The sequence below is a fragment of the Condylura cristata genome, unplaced genomic scaffold, assembly GCF_000260355.1.
Source record: "Condylura cristata isolate star-nosed mole 26May11 unplaced genomic scaffold, ConCri1.0 scaffold00015, whole genome shotgun sequence".
NCBI lineage: Eukaryota > Metazoa > Chordata > Mammalia > Eulipotyphla > Talpidae > Condylura > Condylura cristata.
The window spans coordinates 3,096,575-3,115,519 of record NW_004567116.1 but is presented as its reverse complement, the minus strand read 5'-3'; the positions used below and the strand labels follow the sequence as shown (position 1 = coordinate 3,115,519).

The following is an 18,945-nucleotide window of genomic DNA, read 5'->3' as shown; positions in this document are numbered from 1 at the left end:
TTAGTTATCATTAGTTATGTTCTTTAGATAGCTAGGTCTAAATATTCACACTTTCAGGTCACTTAGGTTTTGGTGGGAAGGAGTAAATCAGTGCCATTTTGTTTGCTGTGCTTTATAAAGCTGAAATTAGGGCAAAGGTGATGTTAAATTATTTTAATGAATGAAGAACTTTTCCATGAGGGTCTGAGAAGAATGCTCATTTGAAAGGGGTCTCTACAGATCTTTGGCCTGTTGCCAGCCCCATCTATGGTGAGTCTGCCTCTGACAATGACAGCCTTGTATTCTGTTAATGATCCTTCTGGGCCATTTTGGAAATGTCTTTGATGAAGGGTAAATCTGTAGCAGAGCATGCTATTAACCCATTTCAACAGTCGCAATAGTTAAACTGATAAACTCAAATCCCAGTTTGATAAACTCAAATCCCGGTTTGAGTTTATCAACGTACATTACCCAGTGTCTTTTGCAATTCAAAGAGACTTTATTTATTATGAATTATTAATGTAAAAGTAATCAAAAGAGGACCCTCCCTGGTGGCACAGTGTGTTGAAGCACAGCAAGCTGGCCACAGCCACTTCAGTGTATGTTCAATCCCGGGCCCAGGAGATGACCCACATGGTGCAATAGATCTCTCCTGACCCACTTGCTGCTCCGCTCAGCAGTGTACTTCGTTGATCTGCCTGTTCTATTCCCCACTCTGTCTCTAATGAATCCTTTCACTGTCCCTGCACCTCTGGCCTGTACCCCAGCAGTTCTGTATGCATAAATATATAAAACTTTTTTTATTTTATAATAGTTCTTTTTACATTTCATGCATTTTTCCATTTCAGTTGCAATCCCCTTGGGCTTCTCATCACCATAGTCCAGTGCATTCCCCCCCCCAACTGTTTTTTATCCCATTTCCCACTCCACCCCCACAAAATATATATAACTGTTCATCATTATCATTATTTTCTTGCCTGTTTTGTTATATTCCTGCTATGAGAGAAACCATCCGGTATTTTTCCTTTTCTTTCTGACTTATTTCACTAAGCATGATCTTTTCCAGCTCCATCCATGTTGCTGCCAAAGGCAATCATTTCTTTTTCTTGGTTGCTGAGTAATATTCCATTGTGTATATGTACCACATCTTTTTAATCCAGTTATCCATTTTTGGGTATTTGGGCTGTTTCCATGCCTTTCCAATTGTGAATAAAGCAGCAATAAACATGGGGATGCAGGTATCTTTTTGAATCAGTGTTTTTGTGTCTTTTGGTAGATACCTAGGAATGGGATTGCTGGGTCGTAGGGAAGCTCCATGTTTAGCAGTTTGAGGGACCTCCAAACAGCTTTCCATAGTGGTTGTACCAGTTTGCATTCCCACCAACAGTGCATGAGAGTTCCTTTTTCTCCGCATCCTCGCCACCATTTGTTGTTGCTAGTTGTTTGAAGATGTGCCATTCTCACTGGGGTGAGGTGGTATCGCATTGTGGTTTTAATTTGCATCTCCCTTATTACGAGTGATGGTGAACACTTTTTCATATGCTTGTTGGCATTTCCTCTTTGGAGAAGTGTCTTTTTAGCTCTTCTGCCCATTTTTTGATAGGGTTGTTTATTTTTATTTAGTTTCATCAGTTCTCCGTATATTTTTGAATCAATCCTTTATCGCTAGTTTTGTGTGAGAAAATTTTTTCCCAGTCAGTGGGATGTCTGTTTATTTTTTGTAATGTCTCTTTAGCTGTACAGAAGCTCTTTAACTTGATGTAGTCCCATCTATTTATCCTTGCCTTTACTATCGTTGCACTGGGTGTTCTATTTTTAAAGATGTTGCTGAAGTGTATGTCGTGTAGTGTTTGGCCTATCTTTGCTTCCAGGTATTTTATGGTTTCCGTTCTTATGTCTAGGTCTTTAATCCACTTCGAGTTAATTTTTGTGTATGGTGAGAGGTAGTGATCTAGTTTCATTTTTTTGCATGTAGCTTCTCAGTTTTTCCAGCACCATTTGCTGAACAAACCTTCTTTGTTCCATTGTATCTTCTTTGCTCCTTTGTCAAAGATTAGCTGTCTATATACCTGTGGGTTTATATTTGGGTTTTCTATCCGAATCCACTGGTCTGTATGTCTGTTCTTGTTCCAGTAACATGCAGTTTTTATTATTATGGCTTTGTAGTATAGCTTTAAGCTTGGGATTGTAATGCCTCCATTCTCTTTCTTCTAGTCATGAGAGTTTTGGCTAGTTGAGGTCTTTTGTTGTTCCATATGAATCTCATCAATATTTTTTCTATTTCTTTGAAGAATGTCATTGAGACTTTTATTGGGATGGCGTTAAATCTGTATATCGCTTTTGGTAGGTTGGCCATTTTCATAAAAAAATGTTAATTCTCCCAATCCATGAGCAGGATATGTCTTTCCATTTCATGGTGTCTTCTTGTATTTCTTTTAACAGTGTTTTGTAATTTTCTTTGTATCGGTCTTTTATCTCTTTTGTTAGGTTGATTCCCAGGTATTTGATTCATTTTGTTTATAAAACTTTTTTTTAAATGAACTTACAGCTGATTGGCTATTCAACCTTGAGATTTCCATTTATTCTTTTCAGAATAAGCATTTGAACAACTTTTCTTTTCTCCCTGTGAAGTGTATGCTTTGAAGAGTAGATTAAGATCAGTTGACCTTTAGGAATAACTGAAGTTGGATTTAAACCAAAAGCTTTCATCAAATTCAATAATAAAAATCAAAGGGGTAGGGAATCAGTAATATTCACTGCTCTTCACACTTGAATTGACAGAACTTTTCCCTTGTCCTTGAGATTATCATTGGACATATTAGTACCCTCTTGATGTCATAAGAGTACTGCAGCTGGCATCACAGAAGTTATAAAAATATAAGCAATTAAAATATATATATGTAAGCAATTAAATATATTAAAATTTTGGGGGCTCTTCTTGGTGGCGCAACAGGTTAAAGCACCGCATTATGAAGCTCTCAGAGCCACTGCAGCCAGGGAGCTGACCGCCATGGCGTGACAGATCTCTCCTGACATGGCCGCTGCTCCCTCAGCAGTGTACTTTGTCAGTCAGCCTGTTCTGCTCCCCACTCTGTCTCTGTGAATCCTCTCACCCACCACACCTCTGGCCTGTACCCCAGTTCTGTAAGCATAAATAAATCTTTTATAAAAATTTTTGGAAAATAAATTAATCCCTCATAATTCTATCAGTAACATAAATACTGTGGGTAAATGCAGTCATGCTTTTGTTAGGTTTTTATCTGCCACTAGCAAAATAATTAAGGTAACTTAAGAAATGGTTGATTTTACTTAAAGAATTGTAAAAAAAAAAAAAGGCCCTCCCTAAGCTTGTCAGTGAGCTTGTTAGGCCTCTGGTAGCTTGCTGCATCTGCTGGGTAGCACTGGTGGCTTTTCCTTGCTCTTTTGTTAGGGTGATGCCCCTCCAGAGCATCCAGACTCCGCCGGCTTCATCTTGCTCACCGCTCTTAGCCTTCATAGTCAGGACCATGCTATCATTCCACCTTGGCTAAGGAAATTTGTGACTAGTGTGATCTTCTATCTCTCCATTTCAGCAGTAAGGCTTGTTCAGATAATTTCCTCAGGAGCTTTTCCTTTGCATGCACAAGATATGGTAGCATATCTGAAAAACCTTTGCATAACCCAAGGTCACAAAGATTGACTCCTGTATTTTCTCATAAAAGTTTTAAAGCACTTTCTAATTTTTCTGAAACAGTCATTTCATAATCTTTTCCTCACTCCATCAGCTATCTTCATCCCTTTGTCCACCATCCCAGCTAACTATATCAGCTCCTTTTTATTGAGAGAATTAGAAGCAGTCAGAAAGCGATCCCTCCTTTTCCAATTTTCAGATTTATGGGTAGGCCTCTTTTTCCAGCCTCTTCACTGTGTTACCCCAATGGAGAGTAATAATACACTGGGCGCTGGATCTTCTCAAGCCCCCCACCCCTTTAGCCTGGGTGCTTCTGCACCCATCATCATTCTCTTCCTGTTTGTATCTGCATGTAAATAGGCTTCCGTGTTTCCCATCTTTGAAAACCACTCCTCTCCCCAAGCTGCTTAGGCATTGTGCCTCACACTGCCTCTACTTCTTGCTGCTGACTCCTTTCCAGTTCCCTGCCAGTGCTTGCTTCCCTGTCATTCCACAGAGAGCTTGGTCAGGTCACTGGTTCTTTCCCTGTTTTAACAGCCAAATCAAAATCCAAAAATCACTTTCTTCTTATTCACTTTTTTCTTATTCAATCACTTTCATTTAGCAGAAGTAGTTTGCACACACTCCGGCCCCAAGCATTCTTCTCTCAACTCCTCTAACACCATGCTTACTATTCCCTGCCTCCCTAGTCTTTTCCCTGTTTCCTTTCACCACCTATTCTTGCACTTAGCTGCTAAATATTGGTCTGGACGTTCTTCTCTTCCAACACCACTGGCCACACCCACTTCTAAATACGGATCTCCAGCTTCGATTGATCCTGTGTCCACACTGAACTGCCTTTAATAATGGATATCTGTAGGCTTCCATCCTCAACGGACATGCTCTTCCTTTACCCCCTCATCACAGTAGGCAACCCACAGCTGTCCATTTCCTCAGACACCCAAACTGGGTGTCATCCATATTCCAGCCCCTTCTACAGCTAGTCCATCACTAAGTTCTTCCTGTTCTCCCGTCACATATAGCTTCAGTCAATCCACTTATCTGCATTCCGCCTGCCCGCACCCGAATCTCACTAGCCACCTTCCTCATTTGAGCCCCCATGCTACTAGCCTTCTCAGGTGTCTCCTGTCTGCACACTTCTGTAGCCAAATCCATTGTCTACATGGTAGCAGTGTTCCTCTTTTTAAAATATACCATTTTATGCCTTTCTTTTACCTTCTTTAATGATTTGCTGCATTTCCCCTAAGGTAAAATCCAACCACTTCATCTTGCTGGTCCTAGCTTCTGCCAGTCTCTCACCCTTAACCAATGCCACTCTCCCCTGGTCCCCTGCATAGCACCCAGCGGGCTTTGTGACCCTTCCCACACATTGCCAAGCACCACCTTCCTTGGGACACAGTGTATGTGTGTCCCCTCGCCTTGACTGGTTTGAGGATACCTCTCAGAAAACAAAGTTATGGTTGTGGTGTCTTGATCTTTAAGTTGCTGAACTGGTGTTAAAGCATTTCACAAAAGATACAAAGAACCTACTGCAGATAAAGGAGCAGAACCGCGCGGAGTTGTGGAGGGAGTACACCACAGAGCACGGCTTGATGTTTTGAGCCATCTGTTCCTAGCTTTCTCTCACTGACCTTCCTTTTCATCTGAAAGGGCCCTTCTAACCCAGACCATAATTCTGTCATTTACTCTAAGACCTAAGTCCAGAGCATCCTGTAGTATTACACAGGTTATATACTGCACACCTCTAGGGGGCGACATTCACAGGTGTTTGTGGGTTTGACTGTTTCTTATGACAGCTCTCCAGCAGATGGCAGTAAAGCTCCAGAGGACTGGGTGGCTTTTTCTAAGTTGCACAAAAGGTAGATCATCGTTTAGGCTGATGTGTTCTTTGTTTTTTCCTTCTGATACATCAAGGCCTTTTTTTCTCTGGGCTCAAATATTTCAAATTTAAAGAATTGGAAGCATAGTACAAAAAACTTGCATGTAACCTTCACCCTAGTTCACCAGTTACTAACATTTGGCCGGGTTGCTTTATCACTCCTCCCTCTGTATACATACATTTTCTCCCCTAACACCCTGCTCCCCACCGCCACTTCTTTACCCCTAAATAATTCAGTGTGTGTTTCCTTCAAGCAGGAATTTTGTTTAGGAAAGGAAATTAAGGTAATTCAACATTGATATAGCCCCTTTTATTAGCTATATGGTTCTATCTTCAAGTGTTTGTCCTAATGATGTCTTTTTTTTTTTTAAGATTTATTTAGTTATGCATACAGAGCTGGGATACAGACCAGAAGTGCAGGGGCAGTGAGAGGAATCACCAGAGACAGAGTGGAACAAGCAGGCTGAAATACACTGTTGAGGGGCGCAGTGGGCGAGACAGGAGAGGTCTGCTGCGCCATGTGGGTCACTTCCCTGGCTGGGGATTGAAATTGTGCTGAAGTGGCTGCAGATAGCTTCTTAATGCTGTGCTTTAACCTGTTGTGTCACCAAAGTCTTATGTGGCTAAAGTCTGATCACCTTTTGTGTGCACACACGCATGTGTGTGTGCGCGTGCACGTGTGTACACATATATGTACGTATATGTTTTCAGGTTTTTTGTTTTCCTTACTCTGAGACGTCATTTGTTTTGTAGACTTTCTCAATCTGGGTTTCTCTGATATGACTTAATTTGATTCAGTTTATGCCTTTGGCAAGGATACTGTAGAAGTGACGTTGTGTTCGGAGTGCATTTCATCAGGAGACATGTGTTTGTCAGACTGTTCCGTTACTAGTACCATTGATCCTTTAAGCATTCCATGTCAAAACTCTTGCAGTCATGAGAACTCTGATTATAGTGTAATAGGGTCATCCCCAGGAAAAGGGGGGGTTCCAGGTTCCCTGCCCCACCCAAAGGAAGGTGGAGCTGAATAAGGAGAAGAATCTGGAAAGGAGGCTGAGGAGGAAGGAAGTAGAATGGGGAGCCAGAAGGAGACCTAAGGAGGCACAGGGAGCAGGGAGACTCAGGAAGAAGCAGCTTTTGTTTCTTGGCCCTGGACTGGATGAAACAGATGTGGGTGAGAGACCTGTGGGGAGGTGACAGTGGCAGCTTTTACACTTGATCTTGGCCAAAAGGCCGAAAAGCGATGTCAGTGGCAGCTTTTATCTTGATTTTGATTTTGCTCTTTTCCTCCCAGACTTGTCTGGCCATTTCTGACGCTTTGCTATGAGTCTCTTCTGAAAAGTGCTTTAGACTTGTGCCCAGCTTTCAGGTCTTGCTTTAGGGCAATCCTTTTTGGGTGAACTTCTACGAGGAGATGGGTAACTTCAGGTGCTTGATTTTGAAACTATATTCTTTGTCCTTTCTGTCCTATAATTGTATTATAGTTCTTTTCCATGAAAGGTCAGATGTTTTGTCTTGATACAGTGGATGGTAGAACCTATTTAAAGCGGGCAGGTTTAGAGGTCCTGGGGTGCCCTCTCCCTGCCCTGTAGTAATAGGGCTTCTCTTGCTCATTGTTGGTTCTTGTAAGAAAGAGCATTCTCTTCGGGGATTTTTTCCAACAGATGAGCCGAAGTTTCCTCCTAGTTCTCTTTGTCCTTTGTGGAATCACTCTCTGAACCTCTCAGTTTTCTCTTTTTTAGTAAGTCACATTCCCTGGCCAGAAGCTGTGAATCAATGACAATGTCTTCTTGTAATCAACATATCTTTCTTTAGTGCTTTCTTAGTTTCAAATTAAGTTCCTTTAACTAACAAGGCTAGCAAGGTTAGGGCTCAGAGGGAAGAGTCTATAAACCGAATATGGGGAAGAACTAGGTGTCAGTTGGTCAACTTGAATCAGATACACGTTCATTTTACACTTAAGCACATTCTTCCAGGCTCACCATATTTTGATTATAGTTAAAATATATGAGTTATTTGCAATGCTAATAAGCATTCTACATATTAACTTTACCTACTTTTTAAAACAACTCAAGGAAATGGATGCCACTTTTTCCATTTTACAAATGAGAAGTGGGTTTGGAAAGATTAAGTCAGTCTTCATTGATTGAAAATCAAAAGTAATGTCTTCTAGAGGTAATTTCTAGCAGCTTTTACCCACAGCTTTTGAGGTATCTTTAAGTAGGAGAATTTTAATTTTTCCAGTTTGAGGTCTCCAACCATAAAGCTCATTTGCCTGTGACAGCCCTGGTTTATACATATTACCTAAAATAGTTATTAATAACATCCGTTTTGTTTTAAAAAGTATCATGGTTTAGATAATTACATAATCCCCTGCTTATGATCTGACCTGCATTCTCTTCAGATTAACAAACAACAGAGTTTTGTTATGTATGACCAAGGCCTGGTCTGCCCCACCCAGATTTATACATTACAGCTTTGGCTTGTAGTCTGTTGACTCAACTAATTTGTAGGCATTGTTTGTTTAACTTAGTCAACAGTCATTAAGATTTTGTCTCATTTTGCTATATATCATCCTTTCTGCTGAAGTAGTTTTAATAGTATTTACTTCCACTAAAGTTACTTTATTTCAGTAGCCATCGCTAAAAACTAAATTTTCTAAATTGTTGCTAACCTATCCAGAAACCAGAGGAACCATGTGCAGTGTGAATGGCACTGAACTATAGTTGAAATGAATGGTTTGAGTTGCACTGAATGCAGTGAAGCCTTAACAGAATTTGATTTTCAATTATCAGGTTCTTTGAAAGTGGGAAGTACCTGTACTTGCATGCTGGGATAATTAATGCTCCTTAGGTAGGCAGGGCACAGCCAGGGGGCAGTCTTGGCCTGGTGGCTCATAGGTGTTCCTGTAACTCACATACCCTATTTTTTTGGCAGTTCATGACCTGATATTCTGGCGAGATGTGAAGAAGACTGGGTTTGTCTTTGGCACCACACTGGTCATGCTGCTTTCGCTGGCTGCATTCAGTGTCATCAGCGTGGTTTCTTACCTCATCCTGGCTCTTCTTTCTGTCACCATCAGCTTCAGGGTCTACAAGTCTGTCATCCAGGCTGTACAAAAGTCAGAAGAAGGCCATCCATTCAAGTGAGTTGAACTTAACCACAAGTAGTCATCCAAAGTTTGGTGAAGGGGTTCCTTGAGGCTAGGCAGCTCTAAGGCCTGACTTAAAATCAAGAATGCACCAATTCATGGCATGAGACGTCAGCTAGAAACCTTAAGATCACCTTAACAAGTGACCAAGGTCGGCCCTCCCTGGTGGCACAGTGGGTTAAAGCACAGCACTGCAAGGAGCTACAGCTGCTTCAGTGCAAATTCAATCCCCAGCCCCAGGGGTGACCACTCCTGTCTTGCCCACTGCTCCCCTAAGCAGTATACTTTATCAGTCTGTCTGTTCTGCTCCCCACTCCGTCTCTGGTGAATCCTCTCACCGCCCCTGCATCTCTGGCCTGTATCCCAGTTCTGTATGAATAAATAAATCTTAAAAAAAAAAGAAAAAGTGACCAAGGTGGGAGCCAAGAACTTTTTAACAAACTGGAGGTTCACATTTTAAGACCAAAGAGGAACATCTGGATTCCTGAGCTGGGCAGGGAGAGCAAAGCATCTGAAACAGCACTCAGTATTTCTTGCCTCCTTTGGTTGTGTGTGTGTGCGTGCGCGTGTGCGTGTGCGTGCGCGCGCGCGCGCGCACATACAGAACTGGGGTACAGGCCAGAGGTGTAGGGGCCGTGAGAGGATTCACCAGAGACAGTGGGGAGCAGAACAGGCAGATCAACGAAGTACACTGCTGAGGGGAGCAGCAGGCTGGTCAGGAGAGGTCTGCTGCACCATGTGGGTCACCTCCAGGGCAGAGTTTGAACTCATGCTGAAGTGACTGTAGCTTCTTAGTGCTGTGTTATAACCCGCTGCACCACCAGGGAGGGCCCTCCTTTATGTTTTTTAACAATATACCACCATCTTCTTCATTATGGTATATACTGAAATGTATATATAGCTGTAAATATGATTTCAAAAATAGATCATAACTATAAATAAAAGAATAATAAAATAGCCATTTATAAGAAAATAATGTAATTCAGTCAATATTGAATGGCTTGGACATGATCTTGCTCCCCCCAGAATAATAAAGGATTCACATATTTGTACATTCATATAATCTCCTGCTGTAGTTTTTCCAAAATAATGAAGTCTTAGTAAAGTTTTAGCATTAAAAGAATGCAGGGCGGCCCTCCCTGATGGTGCAGCAGGTTAAAGCACAGCACTAGGAAGCTAACGCCACTTCAGCATGAGTTCTATCCCTGACTCATATGGCGCGGCAGACCTCTCCTGGCCCGCTGCTCCCCTCAGCATTGTACTAGATCTTTTTAAAAAAGAATGCAGTTTTAGGAAATTTAGGACATAACAAAATTGTGGGGAGAAATACCGTGTTCTTGTATGTCCTGGTCTCCTGGTCTCCTAAACAGGTTCAACAAAATGAATATCCTGTGAAGTGGTCAAAGTGACATAGGACCTAGAACAATTCTTTATTGGGCATGACTACCCCAAATTTTCAGACAGCTGGCATCTCTGCTGCCACTCCATTAAAGCAAAAAACTGCCCCTCCAGATTTCTGACCATACCTTTGGAAAATATCATACAGCAAACAACTGCTGTGCTAACAGGGAGAAATCTCTTCTATGTGAAATAAATGACTATTATTTCTTCTTCTGGAAGAGCATACCTGGATGTGGACATCGCTTTGTCCTCAGAAGCCTTCCACAATTACGTTAATGCCGCCATGGTGCATGTCAACAGGGCCCTGAAGCTTGTTATTCGTCTCTTTCTGGTGGAAGATCTGGTCGACTCCTTGAAGGTTAGTCCCTTCTATAAGGTTTGGTGGTAAGGCTAAGGAAAACAAGGGCCTGGGTCCCCTAGTCAGAGGAAGGACTGGGTCTTATCAAACAGAAACAAAATATGCTTATCTCAGTCAGCCTACAAAATGGGATGGGAGTCTATAGAGGAGGCATTTCTTACACTCAGAAATCACATGACAACAGTGATGATGAATTGACAAATCCAGTTATAACCTGTCTTTTGCCTAAGAGAACAACAGAATTCTCTGTGCACCCTCAAATGTACAGGTAACCTTCATTTTGAAATTACCACTAAATTTACACAGTCTTAATTAGCTAGTGGAGAATGAGATTAAGAGAATTCAGTTAACCCAGATTTTGTGTTCTGATGACCCTTGCTTTTACCCCCTGATGTTGGCCTTCACAGCTGGCTGTCTTCATGTGGCTGATGACCTATGTTGGTGCAGTTTTCAATGGAATCACCCTTCTCATCCTTGGTAAGGTGGCAGGAGAATTTCTACCATGTTCTTTGAACTAATTGTCAGAGTAAGAGTAAAGTGAGTGCCTGGCATGACTCTTCCTTCCACGTGGCCCAGCGTTAACATCTCTGGGTACCTCAGACTTGATAGTGGAGAAATCTGTGTTCATGGCCACAGGTCTATGAGAAGTTCCTAACTACAAAGAAATACTAAACCAGCTAGAAAAGAGAGTTGTCTAGATTTCCTTTAAATATGGAATCTTTTTTGTAGAAACTGTTTCATAATTTGGAAATTGTTGTTCATGGTATATATAAGAAGGCAGCCTGTTAGCTATATTTCACTGTCCTTTAGTTGAAAATTTTAGCCAGGAGTTCCAATTGAAGATCTATATCCTTATATTTTACGAGGAAAATAGCTATTCTTAAATTGAGAACTACAACCTGAATTTCTCATATGTGTTTTCTGAGGTTTGAGACTTTGTGAGGCATCTGCATTCACTCATGCTGTGCCCTGTGTTCACTTACAGCTGAACTGCTCGTGTTCAGTGTCCCAGTTGTCTATGAGAAGTACAAGGTAAGCACTTGTCTGCTTCAGTTCTAGTAAGTCAGCTGATATGTGACTAGTTTTAGTTCTAACCATTTTTGCTATCTAATTTTGCTAAGTGGTAACAGTGCTTTCCTCCAAGAAAGAGTGTCTAGGAGAGATCAGGCTAGTAAGGACACTTAACTTTCTATACCTTGTGGTGTACCTTTTGAGTTTTACCACATTTTTTAAGAAAAGGACTTAAGGGCCTCTTTGGTGGGGCAGGGATTAAAGGTTAAAGTAAAACTATCACCAGCCACTGCAACACAACAAATTTGATCCCCAGCTATCCTCCATGGATTAACCCCCCATCAAAGACATCCTATTTTTGGCATTTTGGTTAAAATTAGTCTTACAGGGCCTTCCCTAGTGGCGCAAGGGATTAAGTTGTAATACTGTGAAGCTATCCACAGCCACTGAAACACGAGTTCAGTCCCCAGCCAGGGAGCTGACCCACATGACACAGCAAACCTCTCCTGTCTGGCCTGCCACTCCCCTTGGCAGTATATTTCATTCAATCTGCCTGTTGTGCTCCCACTCTGTCTCTGGTGAGTACTCTCACTATCGCACCTCTGGCCTGTACTCTAGTTCTTGTATGCATAAATAAATAAATAAAAATTAGTCTTAACTCAAAAACTGTGACACACTTGTGATTATAGAATATAAACTGGACACACAGTTCCCAATATTCAGAAAACTGTCTCTAAAGGAAAGTCTCAGCAAGTAGGACTTAACTTCTGCAAGAGAAAGAAGTGGTTTTTACTTTTTAATAGAGTTGGGAAATTTTGTGGCATTAATTTGAAGTCTAAAAATTTAAGTTTTTAAAAATACTTTTAAAAACTAGGCATTATTTTCATTTAGTGGGTTTTTTTCAAATGGTTAAATTAAACAAAAGCACACTACCTTCCGGAACCTTGTTCACTTGTATGTTGCCATAACTGACTTGCTCTCCTTCCTTAAAGACCCAGATTGATCACTATGTTGGCATCGTGCGCGATCAGACCAAGTCGATTGTTGACAAGTAAGTACACTTATGGACCTTATGGATCCCATTTCACCATAACACATGCCCCCCGTTATGTTCAGTCCTGTATAAATGCTGATGCCAAAGAACATGACTCAATTCAGTTATTTGATTTCACTAGAAATCATTTAGTCTGCTACTTCAAAAAGCATCCTTTGTGTTGTAGATTAAAATCCTACTTGAAATAACTTTTAAATGTTAGTGACTGCAGTTTCCACCTTCATTTACTTTTGTCTATGTCAGTTTTAAGGCATACTCTTCCCCTCTCCTTTCAAAAGTAGAAGTCCTAGATGAGTGACTTGGGCTTCTTCACTGCCTCTTTTTTCAGACTGCCAAACCCTTCTTTTCCTGTTTTAAACCAGTTTAATAGTCAAGTAATAAAATATTGAGACACTTAATGAATCTATGTCAAGGAACCATTTTTGTTTTTATTTTGTATTATTTATAGTAAACATTAAAACCTTAACACTTCAAATAAAATGTTAACATTTTTCCAGCTTTCTTCAGATGTTAACAACAAAACATCAGAAACATTAAATCCCTTTTGGATGTCCCCTCAATCTTAGCCCCTTTCCACACACCTGTATTTTAGTACATTTTCCAGATTTGATAAAAGGACATTGTAGCTATGTCCGAACAGCTCTGGCTTGATGCCAGGATCTGCACCTACCTTTATGCTTTTTATGCATTGGAGCAAGCAGTTAGCAGCATGCAGTGTGTGTGTGTCTGTGTGTCTGTGTGTGTATCTGTGTATCTGTCTGTCTCTCTTGTCAGTCTGGTTGATTGCTGTTCACCCCAGTTGTGAAGGGTGGTCAGAGTTTGGCTGTAAGCCTGGCTGACTGACAGGCCCCTGCTGTGAGAAGTAACATTGTTGGAGAGTAGCTTTGACTTTAGCTGTAAGGTAAGAATAATTTCAGTGATGGTTAGGTAACCCTAATGATTTTGGCAAGGGTTAGCTAGAATAACTAGCGGTTTTGGTGTCCTGTGAAGGCCTGGGAACTATTGGTTCTAATGGTTTGGGCCTTTTCTAAGTTTGTTGGTCCCTGTACATCTGGCCACTGCTTGGGCCACTAGCAGGTGACCTGGCATTCCCTGGTACTGGCAATGTGTCTAGCACCGTCAACAGATACCATATCCGGATACCCTTGCTCTCTAGACCCCCAATGAGACACCTAGAAGGTTCTGGGCAGTGAAAGAGAACAGACAGTGCAAGGAATAGGGAGAGGACATGGGTCTCAGTGGCATCCTTAGGCTCATCCCAGGTGGACTCGCCACTGTCTCTGTCTCTCCAGAGTAAATCTGTGAAGTGGGAGGAGGTTTTCACAGAGCTCCAGCAAAGCCAGTGCTGTCTGCTGCTATCACTGCTAAGATAAAGATCCAAAACAAGTATCATTTTACCTTTTTTTCTCTTTTTCCTCAATAGGCTTCAAGCAAAACTCCCTGGAATCGCCAAAAAAAAGGCAGAATAAGTACATGGAAATGAGAAACACAACAGTTACTAAAACACCATTTAATAGTTATAATGTTGTTACTTGTCCTATGAAGGAACTGCTCAGTGTCAGCTTGAGCCTGTATTCCAAGCTTTTTTATTTTAATTTGGTATTTCTCCCCTCCTTTCCCTTTTCTCTCAGTATCAAGCACAAGAATTGCTGGACTAAAAAAAGAACTGATATCTTAGAACTCAAAAGAATGCAGAAAGAATCAAATTAATAGGATAAACCAATACCACAGTGGTGGTGGAGCTTTTGCTTGTAGCTTGAAAGGGGAAGGGTTGGGGGTAAAGGAGAAAGGGAAAGAAAAATCGCATCCCTCGGGTGCTTCTCTCCAGTTTTCAAAGGCTTGCCTTACACAGCTTCCCTTCATAGTTTTGCTCTAATTTTTAAGTTAAGAAATGATTAACTTATGAATGATCTTGGGGACAAGAGTGGAATTCCTTCCCGTGAGTTTTTGTTTTTGGGGGGGTTTTGTGCTACCTTCTGATGTCGTCTTCCTACCCCACAGTGTAAGCAGCTAGTTCTAATATTCCTCTTTACTTAGTGATATAACTTTCAACTCTGTGAATAACTTGTAGGTGATAGTGATAACTCCTGGTTCACGGAATATCATCAGATAATCAAGCGTGGAAGCAGAAAGTGGCCCCGGAAAGGAGTCAGCAGGCCCCGAGACTGCGCTCCCTCCCAGCTGCCCCTGGGAAGCAGCACTCCCCCACTGGGAAGGTGGCGTTCCTGTTGTTTCTTTTGGACACCAGTTCTGAGTTAGTTTAAGGACTCATTCCAGAATGTGCTTACTTCCCTCCCCCCTACCTATCTCCCCTCAAGGTTAATAAATATGGTTGTACTTTTCTTATTATGAAATAAATGTCTGTAACTGCTGTACACTGCTGTAAACTTGTTAAAGAAAAAAACCTGCATGTGGGCGCCTCAGTTACCGAGTTTTTGTAATCCTGTCTCAGTCCAAGCAGAGGGGAAACATTCTCCAGAGGTGAACTGCAACACAGAAGACCTTTTTTTTTCTTTTCCCTACAACTTCCTCCTTTACACACTCCATCTTTAACCTGTGCTATCGCTTTACCCCAAGGACCAAAGCCTGGCGGCTGGCTGGAAAGGAGGCATGTGTACCTGCGGTTAGGATACCACAGCCAGTCTAGGGAGGTAGGTTTTGTGGGTCCTTTGGAACTTAGACTGTGAGGCTAGCTTACAGCTGTGTTGTTTTGATGGTTCCTTTTGTTTTCGGGCTCATAAAATGTCTTAGCACTTTGCCCATGGCCCAAGGTGAACTTTTTAGGGTGTTTTCCAAGAAGCTTAGGTAAGGTTACCTGCAGGGCCAGGTCATAGTGGTCACACAATGAAGACAGAACAACTCACGTAGAAAAGCTGGTTAGTTACTGGGAGGCTCATTTCCATGTAAGTGGAAAGTGTCTTCCTCCCCTTCCACCGTGAAAACTATGTAAACTTGAAAGAAAAGTCATCCATGAGCTCCTTCAGGCTGTGATTTGTAACAACCCACAGGGAACATCACAGGTGACTTTGGAGTAAGGGCTATGTTACCATCCTCAAGCACTGCAGCTCTGTAGACGGAGATGTTCTGCTAGAAGGAGGGGGGTTCCTTAAGGGAAGAGGTACCCTTGCCTTAGTCCATTCTGTTTCCCTCCTATCCTTCTGCATTTTCAAGCTGATGATCTGTCACAGTAGGAAGAGCATTCTCCACCCTCCCCTTTGCCCTCCTGATACAGGAAGTCAGTGCCCTGGTCCAGTCTTGGGTTTCCCTCCAAAGGACCTTTTTCTGCACTGGAAGCCTTTACACCTAGCTTGCTTGTTTTGTTACTGCTATGTTTAGATAATAGGACAGATATTTGTGCCACATGGTATTTTTTTTTTTAAGAAAAACCTATAGGTGAAAAATTACTAATGAAACTGTGCGTGTATGTACGTGCAACAAAAATACAATAGTATCTAAGGAGCTTGAATCTTGGTTCCTGTAAAACTGCATATTGATGTGGTATTAATAAAAAAATAAAAAACAATGACTGTGGTGTCATTCTGCTAACTTTATTCTTTATACACAATTTGAGCAAAGTAAGAACCAAACAAGGGCTCCACCAGCCCCCATCCCCACTCCATTTTGAGGCTTTAAAAAAATGGCTAATAGTTGATACTGGTGTGATGATTCCCAAGATCGCAGTTTCCATAGGAGAGCAAAGCATTTGGCTTATGAAAGGAAGAGGCCTTCTAAGATGTGGCCTTAGGAAAAAGGTAAGGAGGAATGACGGGCCAGAGGTCTCTGCTGTCCAACCTACAGCAAGGGTTCCCTGCCTACATACGCCCTGTGGATCCCTCACTCTGAGATGAAGCCAGTCACCATGGAGGGTGGGAGCCACAGTCTTTACTGAAAGAATTTGTCACCTCCCCAAGACTAAGGCTGCCGTGACCCTTAGGCTGGATTTTAAAAACTTACTCAACATACCTCTTAGAAAACTTAGGCTGAAATTTTTAAAATAACAGATGCAAACAATTTCACAAATACACATACAAATGTTTGAATAATGTCACTAATATGGTATATAAATATGTTTCAGAGTAACATTTACATATTGGCCATAATAGCAAGCATACCATTAACTAAAGACTCATGAAGAAACTTCACCTGCTTGTGTCAGACTCCCAAGGCAAGGAGGAGGCACACCTAGAATGGGGACCGTCCCAGCCCCTAACCTGGAGGCCACAGCTGCAGAGGAGAATCACTGATGGCATACCCTAGCACTCAGCCTCAAGATTGAAGGCCGACTATCAACATGGTCAGGCAGGCCTATCACACCAGTTCCTGATTGTGGGCTAGGGCTGCAGACCTATTAGATTTCTAGAGTGATAGCCACACTTGGAGAGCCACTGGCATGCACGCAGCTGTCATTTTCATGAGGCCCTCCATCCTGCATGCCTAAAGTCTTCTCCCTGCCCATCAAGGGGAAAGCCCACTTCTAACCCACCTCTACCCTGGCCTACCTAAACTTAACAGTGGGCGTGGGTGACCAGGACAGTTGCCCCAACTTACCTACTTCTTTTGAACAGGCAGGATAGCAAAAGTGGAAGAATACTCTGGGTCTGAAAACATGCATGGAGGAAAATAAAAGAATGGCAGTGCCCAGCTTGGTGCCAGCCACAATCCCCGTTCCAAAACTTCAATACTGTCTCAGACACGCTGGGAATTCACTTCTCAGCATTCATTCCTGAATCCCGGGTGGCCTCCACAACCAAAAGAACACAGTGCCAGAGTTCTTGTTCTACTTCAGGAAGCCTTGGGCCGGGGTGTCTGACCTCTTCTAGGGTTCTGATGGATGTCTGCACCCTGCATTGGGAGCCTATGGTGGCTCAAGAGCTGCCCTGTGGAGCCCTCACTGGGAAGTATGGTGGGGCTCTGCCATCCTCAGGGGCACTACTGCGCGAGGGCCTGTGACAGCTGGCATTTGCCATCCTTAGGCAGGCCTAACGGAAGATTTTTACAGCCTACCAGATATGGGAGGCAGTGTGGTGTAGTGCAAAGAACACTGAATAGGGAGTGGAGATTTCTATTCTAATCCTTGGTTCTGTTTCTATCTGGCTGTGTGACCATTTCTGTTTCTGGGCTCCATTTTTACCCATTTGTGAAAGGGAGGGGGTTGGGTTCTAGTTGATCTCCAAGGTCTTTCCAGCTGACAAGTTGAATTATATAAAAATGCTATAAAATTCGTGATATAAAATCCAATTCCCAATCAGGAAGTGTCAAGGGGACTGGGCCTGAGGCACTTGAACCTTGGGCTCTGGCCTGGGGGAAAGAGGGGACTCTCATTTGAGAGGAAGTGTTTCCTCTCTGCTTTCTGCTTTCCACCCACATGGTCAGCCACTGACCCCAGGGACCAGGGCTTCTTTCCTTCCAGGCCCAGCCCTCAAGCCCCTCCCACTGCCGTCCCCACTCTCAGTCTTTAAGACCAGAGGAATTAGCCTGGCTATGTGAAGAGCAGAGACTGGAGGAGAGACCTGGGGCCTCACAAATTAGTGTGGGTTGCTTGGGGTCCTTTTGTCCCCACCCCCTCAGTCCTCACTCCTTCCTTTAGGTCCTTCCTCCACGGCCTCACAGCTTATCTCTGATACACGCATAATAAATAAGACATTTGCACATAGGGGTGACAGGGACAGCTCTTCCCGCCCCTCCCCCGTTCATATAAAAGCATTAAATACAGTTTCAAAATAAAATACAAAGAGCAAAAAGGGCCTGATCTCGGGGCCACCTGTTCTCCACAGGAGAATGAATCTACACATCCCTCTCGGACCTGCCTGGGAGATCTCGGGTCTCCTCCTGCCCCCCACACCCCGGGCCAGGCGCTGTGGCCGAGGCCCGGCCCCAGACCCCAGGGGTTAAGAACGGTGGCCAGTCCACCACAGACAAAGGGGACAGGGAGGGGCGGGGCTATAACGCCCACAGCCGGGACCACCAGTGCCCCGGGCTCTGACGACGGGGGGCCCCCGCTGAAGCAGGGGCGCCTGGCAGAGTAAACGGAGGCCTCCAGATAGGAGGGGAGCAAAGGAAAAAGTGCTGATCCCTTGACAAAGATCTCAGTTGGGGCCGCGGGTCGGGTCGGGCCGGAGGGTGGGTGGGGCGGCCCAGGTTGGGCTCCAGCGGCCCGCAGGCCCGCGCCCACAGTCCAGGCCTCTGAGAGGCCGCAAACCAAGCGTGGTGATCGAGCCGGCGGTAGCAGAGCCCGCGGCGAACCAAGAGGCCCCGAGGCGGACCCGCCGGGGAGGAGCCCGCGCCCCGCCTTCCGCCCAGGCTCGCGGACTAATACTGACAGTCGGCTCTCCATCCCCGCCCCGCGAGGACGGCAGGGGCGGGGTTGCGCAGCTCACGGGCCCCTCGGGCGCGCCCAGAGCGCGCGGACAGGCGTGGCTCCAGGTCCGGGGTGGGGGTGGGG

The 18,945-nt window shown here is 43.5% G+C and overlaps 2 protein-coding genes across 4 annotated transcripts in view; one reads left to right on the top strand and one right to left on the bottom strand.

Moving 5' to 3' along the window:
• RTN3 (reticulon 3) overlaps positions 1 to 16,040 on the top strand; it is a 47,221-nt gene extending 31,181 nt beyond the window's left edge. The window contains exons 4-9 of one of the 3 annotated variants that reach the window (XM_012725408.1): positions 8,466 to 8,673; positions 10,300 to 10,438; positions 10,846 to 10,915; positions 11,424 to 11,470; positions 12,442 to 12,500; positions 13,927 to 16,040. In XM_012725408.1, the coding sequence (XP_012580862.1) occupies positions 8,466 to 8,673; positions 10,300 to 10,438; positions 10,846 to 10,915; positions 11,424 to 11,470; positions 12,442 to 12,500; positions 13,927 to 13,972 (569 nt within the window). In that variant the 3' untranslated portion in view covers positions 13,973 to 16,040. The remainder of the gene's footprint in view (positions 1 to 8,465; positions 8,674 to 10,299; positions 10,439 to 10,845; positions 10,916 to 11,423; positions 11,471 to 12,441; positions 12,501 to 13,926) is intronic. The other 2 variants (XM_012725409.1, XM_004682690.2) reach the window with 2 other exon arrangements.
• Positions 16,041 to 17,432: 1,392 nt separating this feature from the next.
• LOC101625178 (chromosome unknown open reading frame, human C11orf95) overlaps positions 17,433 to 18,945 on the bottom strand; it is a 7,544-nt gene continuing 6,031 nt past the window's right edge. Inside the window, exon 7 of the mRNA XM_012725148.1 lies at positions 17,433 to 17,482. Coding sequence (XP_012580602.1) covers positions 17,433 to 17,482 — 50 coding nt within the window. The remainder of the gene's footprint in view (positions 17,483 to 18,945) is intronic.